The sequence below is a fragment of the Salvelinus namaycush genome, unplaced genomic scaffold, assembly GCF_016432855.1.
Source record: "Salvelinus namaycush isolate Seneca unplaced genomic scaffold, SaNama_1.0 Scaffold1557, whole genome shotgun sequence".
Lineage (NCBI taxonomy): Eukaryota > Metazoa > Chordata > Actinopteri > Salmoniformes > Salmonidae > Salvelinus > Salvelinus namaycush.
In genome coordinates, this window is record NW_024058294.1 from 8,890 (window position 1) to 29,750 (window position 20,861).

Sequence of the window (20,861 nt, forward strand, 5' to 3'; positions counted from 1 at the left end):
CTCTCTCTACTTTATCTCTGTAGTGGATGGTCTACTCTGTTAGGGGATCAGTATCTCTCTCTCCTTTATCTCTGTAGTGGATGGTCTACTCTGTTAGAGGATCAGTATCTCTCTCTCCTTTATCTCTGTAGTGGATGGTCTACTCTGTTAGAGGATCAGTATCTCTCTCCTTTATCTCTGTAGTGGATGGTCTACTCTGTTAGAGGATCAGTATCTCTCTCTACTTTATCTCTGTAGTGGATGGTCTACTCTGTTAGAGGATCAGTCTCACTCTCTCCTTTATCTCTGTAGTGGATGGTCTTCTCTGCCAGAGGATCAGTATCTCTCTCTCTCCTTTATCTCTGTAGTGGATGGTCTACTCTGCCAGAGGATCAGTCCAGGTGTGCAGTGTGTCAGCAGGTTCTGAGGGATCCAGTCTCTATCACCTGTGGACACAGGTTCTGCAGACAGTGCATCACCAGATACTGGGAGAAACCTGCTCCTTCAGGAGACTATGACTGTCCTCAGTGTAGAAAGAGATCCAGGACACGTCCTCTACTACAGCACCTGAGTGAACCCAATGATGCAAGAGGCTCTGTAAACAATAAAGACAGTCTGCAGAGAGCTATAGTAAACCATAAAGACAGCCTGCAGAGAGCTGTAGTGAACCATAAAGACAGCCTGAGAAGGAGGTATGAATGTGTGATAGAAGGCATCGAAACAGCAGGGAACCAAACTCCCCTCAACAGGATTTACACAGAGCTCTACATCACAGAAGGAGAGAGTGAAGGGGTTAACAATGAACATGAGGTGTGGCAGCTAGAGACGGCATCCAGGACACCAACCTCACATGACACAGCAATCCACTGCAATGACATCTTTAAACCCTTACCTGGCCAAGAGAGAAGCATCAGAACTGTGCTGACCAAAGGCATCGCTGGCATCGGGAAAACTGTCTCTGTGCAGAAGTTCATCCTAGACTGGGCTGAAGGGAAGGCAAACCAAGATGTGGATATCATATTTGTGCTTCCTTTCCGGGAGCTGAACTTGATCAAAGATCTCCAGTACAGTCTTCTCAGACTTTTAAATGACTTCCACACAGAACTAGACATAGGCAATGCAGAGAAACTCACTGCCTGTAAAGCTATGTTCATCTTTGATGGTTTGGATGAAAGCAGACTTCCATTGGATTTCCAGCGCAACGAAAAGGTATCTGATGTCACCCAGACATCATCTGTTGATGTTCTGCTGACAAACCTCATCAAGGGGAATCTGCTTCCCTCTGCTCTCCTCTGGATAACCTCCCGACCAGCAGCAACCAATCAGATCCCCCCTAAGTGTGTTGACCAGGTGACAGAGGTACGGGGGTTCAATGACCCACAGAAGGAGGAGTACTTCAGGAAGAGATTTGGGGATGAGGACCTGGCCAGCAGAATCAGCTCACACATAAAGACATCAAGGAGCCTCCACATCATGTGTCACATTCCAGTCTTCTGTTGGATTTCTGCAACAGTCCTTGAACACATGTTGAGTACAGACAAGAGGAGAGAGATGCCCACCACTCTGACTGAGATGTCCATACACTTCCTGCTCATTCAGACCAGCCTGAAGAACCAGAAGTATCATGGAAGAGATGAGATGGATCAAGAGGAGCTCATGGAGTCAGATAAGGAAATTCTTCTGAAGCTGGGGAAGCTGGCGTTTGAAAATCTGGAGAAGGGTAATCTCATGTTCTATGAAGAAGACCTGAAAGAGGCTGGCCTTGATGTCAAAGAAGCCTCAGTGTACTCAGGAGTGTGCACACAAATCTTTAAAGAAGAGTCTGTGTTATTTCAGAGAGTGGTGTACTGCTTTGTTCATCTGAGCATTCAGGAGTTTCTCTCGGCTGTCTACATGTACCACTGTTACACAACCAAGAACATGGATGAACTGAAGCCCTTCCTCAAGAGAAAGTCTAGAGGTACGTTTGAAAAGCTAACCTTGGATGAGCTGCTGAAGAGGACCGTGGATAAAGCCTTGGAGAGTAAGAATGGACACCTGGACCTTTTTGTCCGATTCCTTCATGGCATGTCACTGGAGTCCAATCAGAAACTCCTACGAGGTCTGGTGACACAGACAGAAAGCAGTCCAGAGAGCGTCCAGAAAACAATCCGATCCCTTAAGGTGATGCAGAGGAAGAACATCTCCCCTGAGAGGTGCATCAATCTCTTCCACTGTCTGATAGAGATGAAAGACCATTCAGTACAGGAGGAAATCCAAGCGTACTTGAGGTCAGAGAACAGATCCAAAAACCTCTCCCTTGCTCAGTGTTCAGCGCTGGCCTACATGCTGCAGATATCAGAGGAGGTTCTGGATGTGTTTGACCTGAAGGAATACAAGACATCAGAGGAGGGTCGTAGGAGACTGGTTCCAGCTGTGAGAGGCTGTAGGAAAGCTCTGTAAGTATTCATGTAAATATCGCACCCCAAAATAAATTGTAGTTATAGCAGTATTTTCATTGGCTGACTGGCTCTGTAAGTACCCATGTGACTATCCCTCCGACCAAACTTTACTTTATGTAGGAACAACAGTATTTTCATTGGCTGACTGGCTCTGTAACTACCCATGTGACTATCCCTCAGACCAAACTTTACTTTATGTAGGAACAACAGTATTTTTATTGGCTGACTGGCTCTGTAAGTAGTCATGTGACTATCCCTCAGACCAAACTTTACTGTATGTAGGAACAACAGTATTTTCATTGGCTGACTGGCTCTGTAAGTAGTCATGTGACTATCCCTCAGACCAAACTTTACTGTATGTAGGAACAACAGTATTTTCATTGGCTGAATAAATTTTCTATCAGCTGAAAACTCTTAAACTACAAACTGATCAGAAATGTTATAGCATTGAACCATGAATGTACGATATACACATTATTAGTGTACGGGTAACAGTGTAAGCAGGGAAAGCTAAGCGTAACATTTTAATACAACCTGTCTGTCATTGTATTTCTTCTGTGTTTGCAGACTCACTGGCTGTAAACTCACAGACACATCCTGTAAAGTGTTGGCCTCAGTTCTCAGTTCAAACCCCTCACACCTGAGAGAGCTGGACCTGAGTAACAATGACCTGAAGGATTCAGGAGTGAAGCTGCTCTCTGCTGGACTGGGGAATCCCCACTGTAAACTGGAGACTCTGAGGTCAGTATTCCTGTAGTTGGTCAACAAGTGATAACTGTTCACCAGATCCACATGTGTTTACCAGACACACATAGTCCACACCATATGTGTTTGGACAGTGAAGCTTACAGTTTTACATGTGGTGCTATGCTCCAGCATTTTGGATTTGATATATAACATATTAGGCGACAGTACAGAATGTTACCTTTTATTTAAAGGTATTCATACATATATTTTTTACCGTTTAGTCTTAATTATTTGGATAAATTAATTTAGTCATAAGTTTAGTGTTTGCAGTGATTACATCAAGCTTGTGATTCTACTAACTTGTTGAATTAATTTGCAGTTTGTCTTGGTTGTGTTTTGGATGATGTTTTTCCTGATAGAAACTGAATGGTGAATAATGTCCTGTCATTTTGGAGTCACTTCACTTGTATTGTCAGTAAGAATAGAAGATGTTTCTGAACACTTCTACATTCATGTGGATGCTGCCATGATTATGAATAATCAGGAATGAATCGTGAATAATGACGAATAACAATGTCCTGTCATTTTGTTATTGGTAATGATGAGAGGTTAGCATGTTTTGTTGTAGCCTCTGTTATTGGTAATGGTGAGAGGTTAGCATGTTTTGTTGGAGTCTCTGTTATTGGTAATGGTGAGAGGTTAGCATGTTTTGTTGTAGTCTCTGTTATTGGTAATGGTGAGAGGTTAGCGTGTTTTGTTGTAGTCTCTGTTATTGGTAATGGTGAGAGGTTAGCGTGTTTTGTTGTAGTCTCTGTTATTGGTAATGGTGAGAGGTTAGCATGTTTTGTTGTAGTCTCTGTTATTGGTAATGGTGAGAGGTTAGCATGTTTTGTTGTATCCTCTGTTATTGGTAATGGTGAGAGGTTAGCATGTTTTGTTGTAGCCTCTGTTATTGGTAATGGTGAGAGGTTAGTATGTTTTGTTGTAGCCTCTGTTATTGGTAATGGTGAGAGGTTAGCATGTTTTGTTGTAGCCTCTGTTATTGGTAATGGTGAGAGGTTAGCATGTTTTGTTGTAGTCTCTGTTATTGGTAATGGTGAGAGGTTAGCATGTTTTGTTGTAGCCTCTGTTATTGGTAATGGTGAGAGGTTAGTATGTTTTGTTGTAGCCTCTGTTATTGGTAATGGTGAGAGGTTAGCATGTTTTGTTGTAGCCTCTGTTATTGGTAATGGTGAGAGGTTAGCATGTTTTGTTGTAGCCTCTGTTATTGGTAATGGTCAGAGGTTAGCATGTTTTGTTGTAGCCTCTGTTATTGGTAATGGTGAGAGGTTAGCATGTTTTGTTGTATCCTCTGTTATTGGTAATGGTGAGAGGTTAGCATGTTTTGTTGTATCCTCTGTTATTGGTAATGGTGAGAGGTTAGCATGTTTTGTTGTAGCCTCTGTTATTGGTAATGGTGAGAGGTTAGCATGTTTTGTTGTAGCCTCTGTTATTGGTAATGGTGAGAGGTTAGCATGTTTTGTTGTAGCCTCTGTTATTGGTAATGGTGAGAGGTTAGCATGTTTTGTTGTATCCTCTGTTATTGGTAATGGTGAGAGGTTAGCATGTTTTGTTGTAGCCTCTGTTATTGGTAATGGTGAGATGTTAGCATGTTTTGTTTCTCATTCATTACTATTTATGATTGATTCATGATTTTCTTAACTTCTACCGCCTCAGAAACCCGGATCCGGGAGCACCCCCCACCACCCCCACCAGTAAAAAAGCTGACTAGCATAGCTAGCATAGCGTCTCAAGTAAATACTAGCATCTAAATATCATTCAATCACAAGTCCAAGACACCAGATGAAAGATACACTTCTTGTGAATCCAGCAATCATTTCTGATTTTTAAAATGTTTTACAGGGAAGACACAATATGTAAATCTATTAGCTAACCACGTTAGCAAAAGACACCATTTTTCTTACTCCATCAGTTTCTTACTCCATCACTAGCTATCACCAATTCGACCAAATAAAGATATAAATAGCCACTAACCAAGAAAAAACTTCATCAGATGACAGTCTGATAACATATTTATTGTATAGCATATGTTTTGTTAGAAAAATGTGCATATTTCAGGTATAAATCATAGTTTGCCATTGCAGCCACCATCACAAATCTCACCAAAGCGACTAGAATTACTACAGAGAGCAACGTGTATTACCAATTTATTCATCATAAAACATTTCTTAAAAATACACAGCGCACAGCAATGGAAAGACACAGATCTTGTGAATTCAGACAATATTTCAGATTTTCTAAGTGTTTTACAGCGAAAACACAATAAATCGTTATATTAGCATACCACATGTGCAAACGTTACACGAGCATTGATTCAAGGCAAAGAGAGCGATAACGTTATCATCACCAAAATATATAAAATTTTTCACTAACCTTCTCAGAATTCTTCCGATGACACTCCTGTAACATCATATTACACAATCCATATAGAGTTTGATCGAAAATGTGCATATTTAGCGGCACAAATCGTGCTTACACAATGGAAATACTGTCCAACTACTCAAGCAATCTGCCCGGTGCCATCTTGGAAAGACACCTATTTTTATCGAAAACTATTCATAAACTTGACTAAAAAAATACAAGTTGGACAGCAATTGAAAGACAAATTAGTTCTTAATGCAATCGCTGAATTACATTTCTAAAATTATCCTTACTGTGCAATACAGGGTGCGCCAAAGCGAAGCTACACAAAAAAAAATGGCGATATATGCGTTTAACATTTTTCAACAGAACAACGATTTATCATCATAAATAGTTCTTACTATGAGCTGATCTTCCATCAGAATCTTGGGCAATGTATCCTTTCTCCGGTCTAATCGTCTTTTGGTCGAAAGATGTCCTCTTGTCCTGTCGAAATGGCCACTAACGTTCGGCATGTACTGGAAAAGTGTCCAACTATTGGAAGTGCGTCACAAAGAAATGCCAGAAAATCGCACTAAACGGATATAAATTGTTATAAATCGGTTTAAATTAACTACCTTATGATGTTTTTAACACCTATAACGAATAGAAATATGACCGGGGGTATAGAAGTGGCTAAACCAAAGCTTGGAAGGAGGCCAGTCCGACGACCACTCTGCGTCGAGCGCACCGTTGAAAAGAAAGGTACTTCCGCTCCAGGATCTTATATAAGGTCCCAGATTGCGCAATCGACTCCATTCAAATTGTCACCACTTACTGACATCTAGAGGAAGGCGTAGGCAGTGTTTGTAGCCCCATAGCATTCACAGGGACTTATAAACTGACCTGGGAGCAGGGGCCAAGATTTCTGAAATCTCACTCCCTGGCAGGAAAAGTGCTGTAGAATGAGTTCTGTTTCACTCAGAGACATAATTCCAACGGTTTTAGAAACTAGAGAGTGTTTTCTATCCAATAGTAATAATAATATGCATATTGTACGAGCAAGAATTGAGTACGAGGCAGTTTAATTTGGAAACGTCATTATTTTCAAAGTGCTAACAGCATCCCCTATCGCCTTTACTGCTCCAGCGTTCCGCCAGCGGAACTCCTCCCACATTCCACTGAAAAGGCAGAGCGCGAAATTCAAAATATATTTTTAGAAATATTTAACTTTCACACATTAACAAGTCCAATACAGCAAATGAAAGGTACACATCTTGTGAATCCAGCCAACATGTCCGATTTTTAAAATGTTTTACAGCGAAAACAGCACGTATATTTATGTTAGCTCACCACCAAATACAAAAAAGGACAGACATTTTTCACAGCACAGGTAGCATGCACAAAGCCAACCTAACTAACCAAGAAACAACCAAACTAACCAAGAAACAACTTCATCAGATGACAGTCTTATAACATGTTACACAATAAATCTATGTTTTGTTTGAAAAATGTGCATATTTGAGGTATAAATCAGTTTTACATTGCAGCTACCATCACAGCTACCGTCAAAAATAGCACCGAAGCAGCCAGAGTAATTATAGAGACCAACGTGGAATACCTAAATACTCATCATAAAACATTTCTGAAAAATGCATCGTGTACAGCAAATGAAAGACAAGCATCTTGTGAATCCAGCCAATATTTCAGATTTTTTAAGTGTTTTACAGCGAAAACACAATATAGCATTATATTAGCTTACTACAATAGCCTACCACACTACCGCATTCATTCATCAAGGCACGTTAGCGATAGCAATAGGCACGTTAGCGTTAGCGAATAAACCAGCAAAAGATATTAATTTTCACTAACCTTCATAAACCTTCCTCAGATGACAGTCCTATAACATCAGGTTATACATACACTTATGTTTTGTTCGAAAATGTGCATATTTAGAGCTGAAATCAGTGGTTATCCATTATGCTAACGTAGCTTTTTCCCAGAATGTGCGGATATTTCTATTAGACTCTCACCTATTCTGACCAAATAGCTATTCATAAACATTACAAAAAAATACATGTTGTATAGGAAATGATAGATACACTAGTTCTTAATGCAATCGCAGTGTTAGAATTCTAAAAATATCTTCATTACGACATAAGGCTTATGTTATAGCGAGAGAGTGGCCAAAACCTGGGCGCAAAACTACTAGTACACAGTTCGACAGATATATGAAATAGCATCACAAAATGGGTCCTACTTTTGGTGATCTTCCATCAGAATGTTGGACAAGGGGTCCTTTGTCCAGAACAGTCGTTGTTTGGATTTAGAACATCGTTTTTCCCTCTTGAATTAGCAAGCACACTGGCCAAGTGGCGCGAAGTTCTCCTTTCTGAACAAAGGCACACAACGCAACACGCCTAACGTCCCGAATAAATTTCAAAAATCTAATAAAACTATATTGAAAAAACATACTTTACGATGATATTGTCACATGTATCAAATAAAATCAAAGCCGGAGATAGTAGTCGCCTATAACGACAGCTATTCAGAAGGCAAATCCAGGTCCAACTTCGCGCCTTCCTGAAAACATGAAATGGGTGAAAGGTCATTCCAAGAGGACGTATTCCATCTCAGACCAAGATAAACACTCAATTTCTTCTCTCACTGCATCTTGACATCCAGGGGAAGGTGTATGACGTGCATGTATACTAATAGGTATCATGCCCATTTATAGGCAGGACCCAGAAGAGAGCATCGATTTCAGATTTTCCACTTCCTGGTCAGGAAGTTTGTGCCAAATGAGTTCTGTTTCACTCACAGATATAATTCAAACGGTTTTAGAAACTAGAGAGTGTTTTCTATCCAATAGTAATAATAATATGCATATTGTACGAGCAAGAATTGAGTACGAGGCCGTTTAAATTGGGCACGTTTTTCCCCCAAAGTGACAACAGCGCCCTCTGTCCTCATCAGGTTAAGAAGCAAAGTGGAAACAGTATTGTTGTCATCAACATTGTTCCATGTGCTGCATTGACCAGCAGACTGAACAGTATTGTTGTCATCAACATTGACCAATCAGACTGATAACAGTATTGTTGTCATCAACATTGACCAATCAGACTGATAACAGCATTGTTGTCATCAACATTGACCAGCAGAATAAAGTGTCTCGTGATTGAGGAACATCAAATGTGCTCCTTGAGTGACAGGTTACGTGGTTAGGTCACTCTGGAAAGCTGCACGGAGAGAAAGAGCAGAGAGAGATGACTCAAGTAGCGAAGTAAACTATAAACATTGACATTACACATGGCGTATCACATTTAACAAACCAAAACATTCAAATACCTGTATAGAAGGTAAAGTAAAAACCCAAACCGGTCCCTGCCTCGAAACCGGTATACCATAAAATAAGGTATACTGCCCAGCCCTAACACACACACACACATGTCAGGAGGAATGGGCCAAAAATCACCCAACTTATTGTGGGAAGCTTGTGGAAGGCTACCCAAAATGTTTGACCCAAGTTAAACAATTTAAAGACACTGCTACCAAATACTAATTGAGTGTATGTAAACTACTGACCCACTGGGAATGTGATGAAAGAAATAAAAGCTGAAATAAATCACTCTACTATTATTCTGACATTTCACATTCTTAAAATAAAGTGGTGATCCTAACTGACCTAAGACAGGGAATTTTAACTAGGATTAAATGTCAGGAATTGTAAAAATTGAGTTTAAATGTATTTGGCTAAGGTGTATGTAAACTTCTGACTTCAACTGTATGTATTAAAATACCCTCAAATAAAAGGTGACATTATATACTGTCACCTCATATGAAACATTTGATCTGAAATCCAAAATGTTGGAGTATAGAGCCACATTTAAAATGTTCGCTTCACTGTCAAAATAGATTTGGTGTGGACTGTATACTCAATACAATCTAAATCTGATACCTCACTGTCTGTCTTTTGACTGATACTGCTTTTTAAACTGGTCTGGTCAGTCTACTCAAATGTTGGTATTATACATGTTTCTATCTGCAGGCAATACTTTGATAATTTGTCATTTATAGTAATGATTCATCCATTTATGAATATAAGGCAGGTTTCAGGACACTGATGTATCTGAAAATGTTGAAAAAATATACTGCCACTATTTTCACCACCAAAGAATAGCAGTGTGATTTTAATATGATTTGACTCTTTGCAGGCTGTCAGGCTGTCTAGTCACAGAGGAAGGCTGTGCTTCTCTGGTCTCAGCTCTGAGGTCAAACCCCTCACACCTGAGAGAGCTGGACCTGAGCTACAATCACCCAGGAGACTCAGGAGTCAGACTGCTCTCTGCTGGACTGGAGGATCCACACTGCAGACTGGAGAAACTCAAGTATGTAGAGGGTTTATGTCAATGTTCATATCAGACATGTTTGACTTATCAGGCTAGTTAAGACAAACATTCTGACCACCACTTGGACAAAGTTATATGCTGACTGTGTGTGAATGTGTGTGTCCAGTATGTGTGTGTGTGTGTCCAGTATGTGTGTGTGTGTCCAGTATGTGTGTATGTGTGTGTGCGTCCAGTGTGTGTGTCCAGTGTGTGTGTGTGTATGTGTGTGTGTGTGTGTGTGTGTGTGTGTGTGTGTGTGTGTGTGTGTGTGTGTGTGTGTGTGTGTGTGTGTGTGTGTGTGTGTGTGTGTGTGTGTGTGTGTGAGTGAGTGTGAGAGTTCAGGTGTATCCCTCAATGACTTCCTGTTCTTCTGCTTACCGCTACAGTGTGGAACATGGTGGAGAGAACAGAATGAAACCTGGGCTTAGAAAATGTGAGTGTTGACTGCTGTGAAGAATATGACTAAGAATAAGTCTTAATTCAAGTCAAGTCAAAGTCAAAGACCACCATCATTACTTACTTGGTCATATTAAATATCAGCTGTAGTTCTACAGAAGTGTGTGTGTGTGTGTGTGTGTGTGTGTGTGTGTGTGTGTGTGTGTGTGTGTGTGTGTGTGTGTGTGTGTGTGTGTGTGTGTGTGTGTGTGTGTGTGTGTGTGTGTGTGTGTGTGTGTGTGTGTGTGTGTGTGTGTGTGTGTGTGTGTGTGTGTGTGTGTGTGTGTGTGTAATTAATGTGAATAAGTGTGTTTTATATTACCATACAGTATAACATATGATCATTCAACAAGTCTCAAGTTACCTTAACTTCTCCTTTTGATACCTAGAAACATCTACATTAAATGAATTAGTGAAAAGTGAGTTAACATTCTAATGTGAATGATGATGATTTCTAATATTGTGTCTGGTTTCATCCATCAGATGTCTGTGATCTCACACTGGACCCAAACACAGTAAACAGATTCCTCTCTCTGTCTGAGGAGAACAGAAAGGTGACATATAGGACAGAGGAGCAGCCATATCCTGATCACCCAGAGAGATTTGAGGACCGTGGACAGGTGCTGTGTAGAGAGGGTCTGACTGGGCGCTGTTACTGGGAGGTAGAGTGGAGTGGGAGAGGGGCTGGTATAGGAGTGACATATAAAGGAATCAACAGGAGAGGAGGGTTTAATGACTGTTGTCTTGGACGGAATGACAAGTCCTGGAGTCTGGTCTGCTCTGACAACCGTTACACTGCCAGGCACAATAATAATCGGACTACCATAGACGTCCCCTCTTCCAGCCCCCACAGAGTAGGAGTGTATCTGGACTGGCCAGCCGGCACTCTGTCCTTCTATAGAGCCTCCTCTGACACACTGACCCACCTGATCACATTCACCTCCACATTCACTGAGCCCCTCTATCCAGGGTTTAGGGTTTATAATGTTGACTCCTCAGTGTCCCTGAAATAATAACCTGACACACACACACACACACACACACACACTCACACTGGACACACACACACACACACACACACACACACACACACACTGGACACACACACACACACACACACACTGGACACACACACACTGGACACACACACACACTCACACTGGACACACACACACACTCATGCTGGACACACACACACACACTCACACTGGACACACACACACTCACGCTGGACACACACACACACACTCACACACTCACACTGGACACACACACACTCACACTGGACACACACACAGACACACTGGACAGATACACACACACTGGACACACACACACACACACACACACACACACACACACACACACACACACACACACACACACACACACACACACACACACACACTCACACTGGACACACACTCACACTGGACACACACACACACACACACTGGACACACACACACTCACACTGGACACACACACTCACACTGGACACACACACTGGACAGATACACACACACTGGACACACACACACACTCACACTGGACACACACACTGGACACACACACACACACTGGACACACACACACACACACTGGACAGATACACACACACTGGACACACACACACACACACACTGGACACACACACACACTGGACACACACACACACACACACACTGGACACACACACACACACACACACACTGGACACACACTGGACACACACACACTCACTGGACACACACACACACACACTGGACACACACACACTCACTGGACACACACACAGACACACACTGGACACACACTCACACTGGACACACACTGGACACACACACACTCACACTGGACACACACACACACTCACACTGGACACACACACACACTCACACTGGACACACACACACACTCACACTGGACACACACACACACTCACACTGGACACACACACTCACACTGGACACACACACACACACACTGGACACACACACACACACACTGGACAGATACACACACACTGGACACACACACACACTCACACTGGACACACACACACACTGGACACACACACACACTCACACTGGACACACACACACACACACACACACACTGGACACACACACACACACACTGGACACACACACACTCACACTGGATACACAGGACACACACACACATGCGTGTCTTCCTATAATTGTGACAATAACACCGTTAAAATATCAATGTGATCATTTGTTGTCTTTTATGTTGAATAACAAATTGTATAATTATATATGGACATACGCTCCATAGTTATACAAGTATACAAGGATATATTGTACTTTTCATAATAAAACAATAATAAAACATAGTTGAAACAAGAAAAGCATGTTAATTGTGAAAACAGTTTGGTTATTGATGTTACGTTTCCTCTGTCAGGTTGACGTTAACCTGCGACTGGTTGAAACATGAAACAAATGTGAAATTAAATACAAACAATTAAATATGTGAAATTGAATTAAACAAATTGTACAACAGAGTGTTGTGATGCAGGGTTACTATAGCAACAGAGTTCTCTCTGCCCTCTGCTCTCTCTGCCCTCTCTGTTCTCTCTCTTCTCAGCCTGCTCTCTCTCTGCTCTTTGCTCGCTCTGCTGTTCTCTCTTTTCTCTGCTCTCTCACTCTATGTTCTCTCACTCTCTCTTTTATTTCTCAGCCTGCTCTCTGCTGTCCGCTCTCTCTCTGCTCTCTATTGCTCTCTTCTCTCTGCCCTCTCTCTTCTCTCTGCTCTATCTCTCACTCTCTGCTCTCTCCCTCCCTGCTCTCTCTTGCTCTCTGCTCTCTCTTCTCTCTCAGCCTGCTCTGCTGTTCTCTCTTTTCTCTGCTTTCTCTCTGCTCTCTCTCTGCTCTCTCACTCTATGCTCTCTCACTCTCTCTTTGCTTTCTCAGCCTGCTCTCTCTCTGTTCTCTGCTCTCTCTCGCTCTCTATGCTCTCTATTGCTCTCTCTCAGCACTCCGTTCTCTCTCTGCTCTCTCTCTCTCTGCCCTCTCTGTTCTCTCTCTCTGCTCTCTCTACTCTGCCCTCTGCTCTCTCTCTGCTTTTTCTATCTGCTCTCTGTCTCTCCCTCTGCTCTCTCTCTCTCTGCTCTCACTTTTCTCTATGCTCTGCTCTCTCTGCTTGCTCTCTCTCTGCTCTCTCTTCTCTCTCAGCACTCTCTGTTCTCTCCCTGCGCTCTCTCTGCCGTCTCTGTTCTCTCTGCTCTCTCTGTCCTCTGCTCGCTCTGCTCTCTCTGCTCTCTCTCCCTCTGCTCTCTCTGCTCTGTTCTCTCTGCTCTCTCTTTTCTCTGTTCTCTCTGCTCTCTCTGCCCTCTCTCTTCTCTCTGCTCTCTCAGCCTGCTCTCTCTCCCTCTGCTCTCTTAGCCTGCTCTCTCTGCTCTCTCTTTTCTCTGCTCTCACTCTATGCTCTCTCACTCTCTCTTTGCTTTCTCAGCCTGCTCTCTCTGCTCTCTGTTCTCTGATCTCTCTCTCCCTCTGCTCTCTCTGCCCTCTTCTCTCTCTGCTCTCTCTCTGCCTTCTCTGCTCTCTCTCTGCTCTCTCTCTCTTTGCTTTCTCAGCCTGCTCTCTGCTCTCTCTCTGCTCTGCTCTCTCTGCTCTCTGTCTCTGTTCTCTGCTCTCTCTGCTCTGCTCTCCCTGCTATCTCTCTCTGCTATCTCAGTCTCTGCTCTCTCTTTTCTCTATGCTCTGCTTTCTCTCTCTGCTCTCGCTCTCTCTGCTCTCTCAGCACTCTCTGTTCTCTCTCTTCTCTCTGCTCTCTCTGCCTTCTCTGTTCTCTCTCACTCTGCTCTCTCTCTGCTCTCTCTCTCTCTGCTGTCTCTCTGCTCTCTCTGCTGTCTATCTCTGCTCTCTCTATCCTCTGCTCTCTCTGCTCTCGCTCTGCTCTCTCTGCCCTCTCTTTTCTCTCTCTCTGCTCTCTCTTCTCTCTGTTCTCTGCTCTCTCAGCCGGCTCTCTCTCTCTCTCTGCTCTCTCTCCCTCTGCTCTCTCAGCCTTCTCTCTCTCCCTCTCTGCTCTCTCAGCCTGCTCTCTCTCTCTCTGCTCTCTCTTTCCCTCTGCTCTTCTGCTCTCTCTTTTCTCTGCTCTCTGCTCTCACTCTATTCTCTCTCACTCTCTTTGCTTTTTCAGCCTGCTCTTTCTCTCTGTTCTCTGCTCTCTCTCTCTGCTCTCTCTTTCCCTCTGCTCTTCTGCTCTCTCTTTTCTCTGCTCTCTCTGCTCTCACTCTATGCTCTCTCACTCTCTCTTTGCTTTTTCAGCCTGCTCTCTCCCTCTGCTCTCTCTGCCCTCTTCTCTCTCTGCTCTCTCTCTCTGCTCTCTCTCTGCTCTCTCACTCTCTTTGCTTTCTCAGCCTGCTCTCTGCTCTCTCTCTCTGGTCTCTGCTCTCTCTCTGGTCTCTGCTCTCTCTCTCACTCTGCCCTCTCCTCTCTGCTCTCTCTCTTTGCTCTCTCAGCCTACTCTCTGCTCTGTCTCTGCTCTCTCTCTCTATGCTCTCTCTGTGCTCTGCTCGCTCAGCTCTCTCTGCTCTCAGCTCTCTCCCTCTGCTCTCTCTGCTGTCTCTCTCTGCTCTCTCTCTCTCACCCTGCTCTCTCTCCCTCTCTTCTCTCTCACTCTGCTCTCTCTATATGTTCTCTGCTCTCTCTCTTTTCTCTACTCTTCTCTCTCTGCTCTCTCTCTGTTCTCTGATCTATCTCTCCCTCTGCTCTCTCTGCTCTCTTTTCCCTGCTCTCTGCTCGCTCTCTGACCTCTCTGCTCTCTTTTCCCTGCTCTCTCTCTGCTCGCTCTCTGACCTCTCTGCTCTCTGTTTTCTCTCTCTCTGCTCTCTCTCTTTGCCCTCTGCTCTCTCTCTCTCTCTTTGCTTTCTCAGCCTGCTTTCTGCTCGCTCTCTCTGCTCTCTCTGCTCTCTCAGCCTGCTCTCTGCTCGCTCTCTCTGCCCTCACTCTGCTCACTGCTATCTCACTCTCTGCTCTCTCCCTCTCTCGCTCTGCTCTCTCTCTGCTCTCTCAGCCTGCTCTCTGCTCTCTCTCTGTTCTCTCTCTCCCTCTGCTCTCTCTTCTCTGCTCTCTCTCTACCCTCTCACTGGCTCTCTGCACTCTCAGCCTGCTCTCTGCTCGCTCTCTCTCTGCTATCTCGCTCCCTCTGCTCTCTCCCTCTGCTCTCTCTCTCTCTGTTCTCTCTCTGCTCTCCGCTCTCTCTCTGCTATCTCTCTCCCTCTGCTCTCTCTCTCTCACTCTGCTCTCTCTCTCTGCACTCTCAGCCTACTCTCTGCTCTCTCTCTGCTCTCTTTCCTCTCTCTCACTCTCTGCTCTCTCTCTCTCTGCTCTCTCAGCCTGCTTTCTGCTCTCTGCTCTCTCTCTGCCCTCTCTGCTCTCTCTGTTCTCTCTCCCTCTCTGCTCTCTCTCCCTCTGCTCTATCTGCTCTCTCTTCTCTCTGCCCTCTCTCTTCTCTCTCTCTCCCTGCTCTCTCTACTCTCTCTCTCTTTTTGCTCTCTGCTCTCTCTCTCCCTCTCTGCTCTCTCTCTCTGCTCTGCTGCTCTTTCTCTGCTCTCTCTCTGCTCTCGTTCTCTGCTCTCTCTCTCCCTCTGCTCTCTCTCTCTTCTCTCTGTTCTCTGCTCTCTCTGTTCTCTGCTCTCTGCTCTCTCGCTCTGTTCTCTGCTCTCTGCTCTGCTGCGCTCTCTCTTTTCTCTGCTCTCTCTGATCTCTCTCTTTCTGTTGTCTCTCTGCTCTCTCAGCCTGCTCTCCGGTCTCTCCCTCTCTCTCTAATGCTCTCTTCTCTCTCCTCTCTAATACTCTCTGCTCTCTCAGCCTGCTCTCTCTCTGCTCTCACCCTCTCTGCTTTCTCTCTTTTCTCTGCTCTCTGCTTTCTCTTTTCCCTGCTCTCTGCTCTCTCTCTCTGCTCTGCTCTCTTCTCTCTGCTCTCTCAGCCTGCTCTCTGCTCTCTCTCTCTGCCTCTTTCTGCTCTCTTCTCTGTCTGCTCTCTCAGCTCTCTCTCTGTGGTCTTCTCTCTGCATCTCTCGCTTTTTATCTTAAAAAACTTTTCTCAATAGGGGGTGCTGTTTTCACTTTGTAAAAATGTCGTTCCCAAATTAAACTGCCTCGTACTCAATTCTTGCTCGTACAATATGCATATTAATATTACTATTGGATGGAAAACACTCTCTAGTTTCTAAAACCGTTTGAATTATATCTGTGAGTAAAACAGAACTCAAGTTGGAGCAATTCTTCTGTGAGGAAGTGAGAAATCTGAAATCAGGCAGGCTGTTCTGAGGTCAGTTTATTAATTTGCATGTCTTCTATTGGTCGAGATGCACTGCATACGCCTTCCCCTAGATGTCAGCAAATAGTGAGAATTGGAATGGTGTTGCTAGGCAGATCTGAGGCCATATAAATGGTCTTGGAACGTGGGTTGCGTTATAGGCCTTAGATATATCCGGCTCTGATTTTATTCAATATAGGTGTTAAAGACATCATAATGTTGTTATTTTAAACCGAGTTATATCAGTTTATATCAGTACATTGCGATTTTCGGATATTTCTTTGTGCTGCGTTCTAGTGAGTTGGGCACGTCTGGCCCACATGGCTAATGTTTACTGCTAATTCCAAAATAGAAGGCGACAATCTACAACCGAGCAACGATTCTTTTGGACAAAGGACAACTTGCCCAAGATTCTGATGAAAGCTCATCAAAAAGTAAGAACTATTTATGATGTTAATTCGTTGTTCTGTTGAAAAATGTAAAACTAATATTCCGCCATTAATTTCGGTGCGGTCTCGCTTTAACGCACGTTGTATGTCGTAGTAACGTTAATTTTAAAAATCTAACACAGCGATTGCATTAAGAACTAATGTATCTTTCATTTGCTGTCCAACCTGTATTTTTTTAGTCAAGTTTATGATTAGTTAATGATTAGATTAGGTGCCTCTCCCAAGATTTCTCCCGATTTTGTTGGCAGCTTGGCTACTATTCTCATTGTATAACCACGATTTGTGCCGCTAAATATGCACATTTTCGAACAAACTCTATATGTATTGTGTAATATGATGTTATAGGACTGTCATCTGAAGAAGTTTGAGAAGGTTAGTAAAAAAATTTATATCTTTTGCTGGTTTATTCGTTATCGCTATTGTTGGCTTGAATCAATGCTGTTGTGTGGTTGGCTATTGTAGTAAGCTAATATAATGCTATATTGTGTTTTCGCTGTAAAACACTTAAAAAATCTGAAATATTGGCTGGATTCACAAGATCTTTGTCTTTCATTTGCTGTACGCTGTGTATTTTTCATAAATGTTTTATGATGAGTATTTAGGTAATTCACGTTGGTCTCTGTAGTTATTCTAGTTGCTTTGGTGAGAGTTGTGATGGTGGCTGCAATGTAAAACTATGATTTATACCTGAAATATGCACATTTTTCTAACAAAACATATGCTATACAATAAATATGTTATCAGACTGTCATCTGATGAAGTTGTTTCTTGGTTAGTGACTATTTATATCTTTATTTGGTCGAAATTGTGATAGCTACCTATGCAGGAAAAAAATGGTGGGAAAAAAAAGTTGTGTCTTTTGCTATCGTGGTTAGCTAATAGAAATACATATTGTGTCTTCCCTGTAAAACATTTTAAAAATCAGAAATGATGGCTGGATTCACAAGATGTGTATCTTTCATCTGGTGTCTTGGACTTGTGATTTAATGATATTTAGATGCTAGTATTTACTTGTGACGCTATGCTAGGCTATGCTAGTCAGCTTTTTTACTGATGGGGGTGCTCCCGGATCCGGGATTGTGATGAAGTAGAAGTTAACAGTGGTGCAGTTTGGACAATCACCACTTGATGTCAGTGTTAAACCAGAAGTGATGAAAACAACATCACTGCAGAGAGAGAGAGAGTCTAATATACTGATATACAGTGCATTCAGAAAGTATTCAGACCCCTTGACTTTTTACACATTTTGTCACGTTACAGCCTTATTTTAAAATGGATTAAATTGTTTTTTCCCTCATCAACCTACACACAATAACCCATAATTACAAAGAAAAAACTGTTTATTTTATGTGTGCACATTTTTATTTAAAAAAAACTTAGATATCACATTTACATAAGTATTCAGACCCTTTACTCAGTACTTTGTTGAAGCACCTTTGGCAGTGATTACAGCCTTGAGTCTTCTTGGGTATGATGCTACAAGCTTGGCACACCTGTATTTGGGGAGTTTCTCCCATTCTTCTCTGCAGATCCTCTCAAGCTGTCAGGTTGGATGGGGAGCGTTGCTGCACTGCTTTTTTCAGGTCTCTCCAGAGATGTTCGATCGGGTTCAAGTCCGGCCTTAGGATCATTGTCCTGTTGTCCAGTCTGTGTATACTATACTGGGAAGGTAGAGAGTCAGAACTGATAGAGGATATGGAGCCCTGAGGGAAAGAGAGAGAGGGTAGAGAGTCAGAACAGAGGTAAGAGAGAGGGAGGGAGGGGAGAGAGTCAGAACAGAGGGAAAGAGAGAGAGAGAGGGTAGAGAGTCAGAACAGAGGGAAAGAGAGAGAGAGAGGGTAGAGAGTCAGAACAGAGGGAAAGAGAGAGAGAGGGTAGAGAGTAAGAACAGAGGGAGAGAGAGGGAGGGGAGAGAGTCAGAACAGAGGGAAAGAGAGAGAGAGAGAGGGGAGAGAGTCAGAACAGAGGGAAAGAGAGAGAGAGAGGGTAGAGAGTCAGAACAGAGGGAAAGAGAGAGAGAGAGGGTAGAGAGTCAGAACAGAGGGAAAGAGAGAGAGAGGGAGGGTAGAGAGTCAGAACAGAGGAAAGAGAGAGAGAGAGGGTAGAGAGTCAGAACAGAGGGAAAGAGAGAGAGAGGGAGGGGAGAGAGTCAGAACAGAGGAAAGAGAGAGAGAGAGGGTAGAGAGTCAGAACAGAGGGAAAGAGAGAGAGAGGGAGGGTAGAGAGTAAGAACAGAGGGAAAGAGAGAGAGAGAGGGTAGAGAGTCAGAACAGAGGGAAAGAGAGAGAGAGGGAGGGGAGAGAGTCAGAACAGAGGGAAAGAGAGAGAGAGAGGGTAGAGAGTCAGAACAGAGGGAGAGAGAGAGAGGGAGGGCAGAAAGTCTGAACTGCTTCAAGGTCAGAACATGGTCAGGATGTTTCTCTAAATCACAGAACACTAAAGTTGGTCATGATGTTTCTCTAAAACACAGAACACTAAAGTTGGTCATGATGTTTCTCTAAAACACAGAACACTAAAGTTGGTCGTGATGTTTCTCTAAAACACAGAACACTAAAGTTGGTCATGATGTTTCTCTAAAACACAGAACACTAAAGTTGGTCATGATGTTTCTCTAAAACACAGAACACTAAAGTTGGTCATGATGTTTCTCTAAAACAGTAAAGACTAAAGTTGGTCATGATGTTTCTCTGAAACACAGAACACTAAAGTTGGTCATGATGTTTCTCTAAAACACAGAACACTAAAGTTGGTCATGATGTTTTTCTAAAACAGTAAAGACTAAAGTTGGTCATGATGTTTCTCTAAAACACAGAACACTAAAGTTGGTCATGATGTTTTTCTAAAACAGTAAAGACTAAAGTTGGTCATGATGTTTTTCTAAAACAGTAAAGACTAAAGTTGGTCATGATGTTTTTCTAAAACAGTAAAGACTAAAGTTGGTCATCATGTTTCTCTGAAACACAGAACACTAAAGTTGGTCATGATGTTTCTCTGAAACAGTAAAGACTAAAGTTGGTCATGATGTTTTTCTAAAACAGTAAAGACTAAAGTTGGTCATCATGTTTCTCTGAAACACAGAACACTAAAGTTGGTCATGATGTTTCTCTAAAACACAGAACACTAAAGTTGGTCATGATGTTTCTCTGAAACAGTAAAGACTAAAGTTGGTCATGATGTTTCTCTAAAACACAGAACACTAAAGTTGGTCATGATGTTTCTCTGAAACACAGAAGACTAAAGTTGGTCATGATGTTTCTCTAAAACACAGAACACTAAAGTTGGTCATGATGTTTCTCTGAAACACAGAAGACTAAAGTTGGTCATGATGTTTCTCTGAAACAGTAAAGACTAAAGTTGGTCATGATGTTTCTCTAAAACACAGAACACTAAAGTTGGTCATGATGTTTCTCTGAAACACAGAACACTAAAGTTGGTCATGATGTTTCTCTAAAACAGTAAAGACTAAAGTTGGTCATGATGTTTCTCTGAAACACAGAAGACTAAAGTTGGTCATGATGTTTCTCTGAAACACAGAAGACTAAAGTTGGTCATGATGTTTCTCTAAAACACAGAACACTAAAGTTGGTCATGATGTTTCTCTGAAACACAGAACACTAAAGTTGGTCATGATGTTTCTCTAAAACAGTAAAGACTAAAGTTGGTCATGATGTTTCTCTGAAACAGTAAAGACTAAAGTTGGTCATGATGTTTCTCTGAAACACAGAACACTAAAGTTGGTCATGATGTTTCTCTGAATCACAGAACACTAAAGTTGGTCATGATGTTTCTCT

The 20,861-nt window shown here is 42.7% G+C and overlaps 1 protein-coding gene across 1 annotated transcript in view; it reads left to right on the top strand.

Annotated features, from left to right (window-relative positions):
• Window positions 1-335: 335 nt before the first annotated feature.
• Window positions 336-20,861, top strand: part of LOC120037055 (NLR family CARD domain-containing protein 3-like) — a gene marked incomplete at its 5' end in the record, with an annotated part of 29,981 nt that continues 9,455 nt past the window's right edge. The window contains 2 exons of the mRNA XM_038983269.1: window positions 336-2,417; window positions 2,988-3,146. Coding sequence (XP_038839197.1) covers window positions 336-2,417; window positions 2,988-3,146 — 2,241 coding nt within the window. The remainder of the gene's footprint in view (window positions 2,418-2,987; window positions 3,147-20,861) is intronic.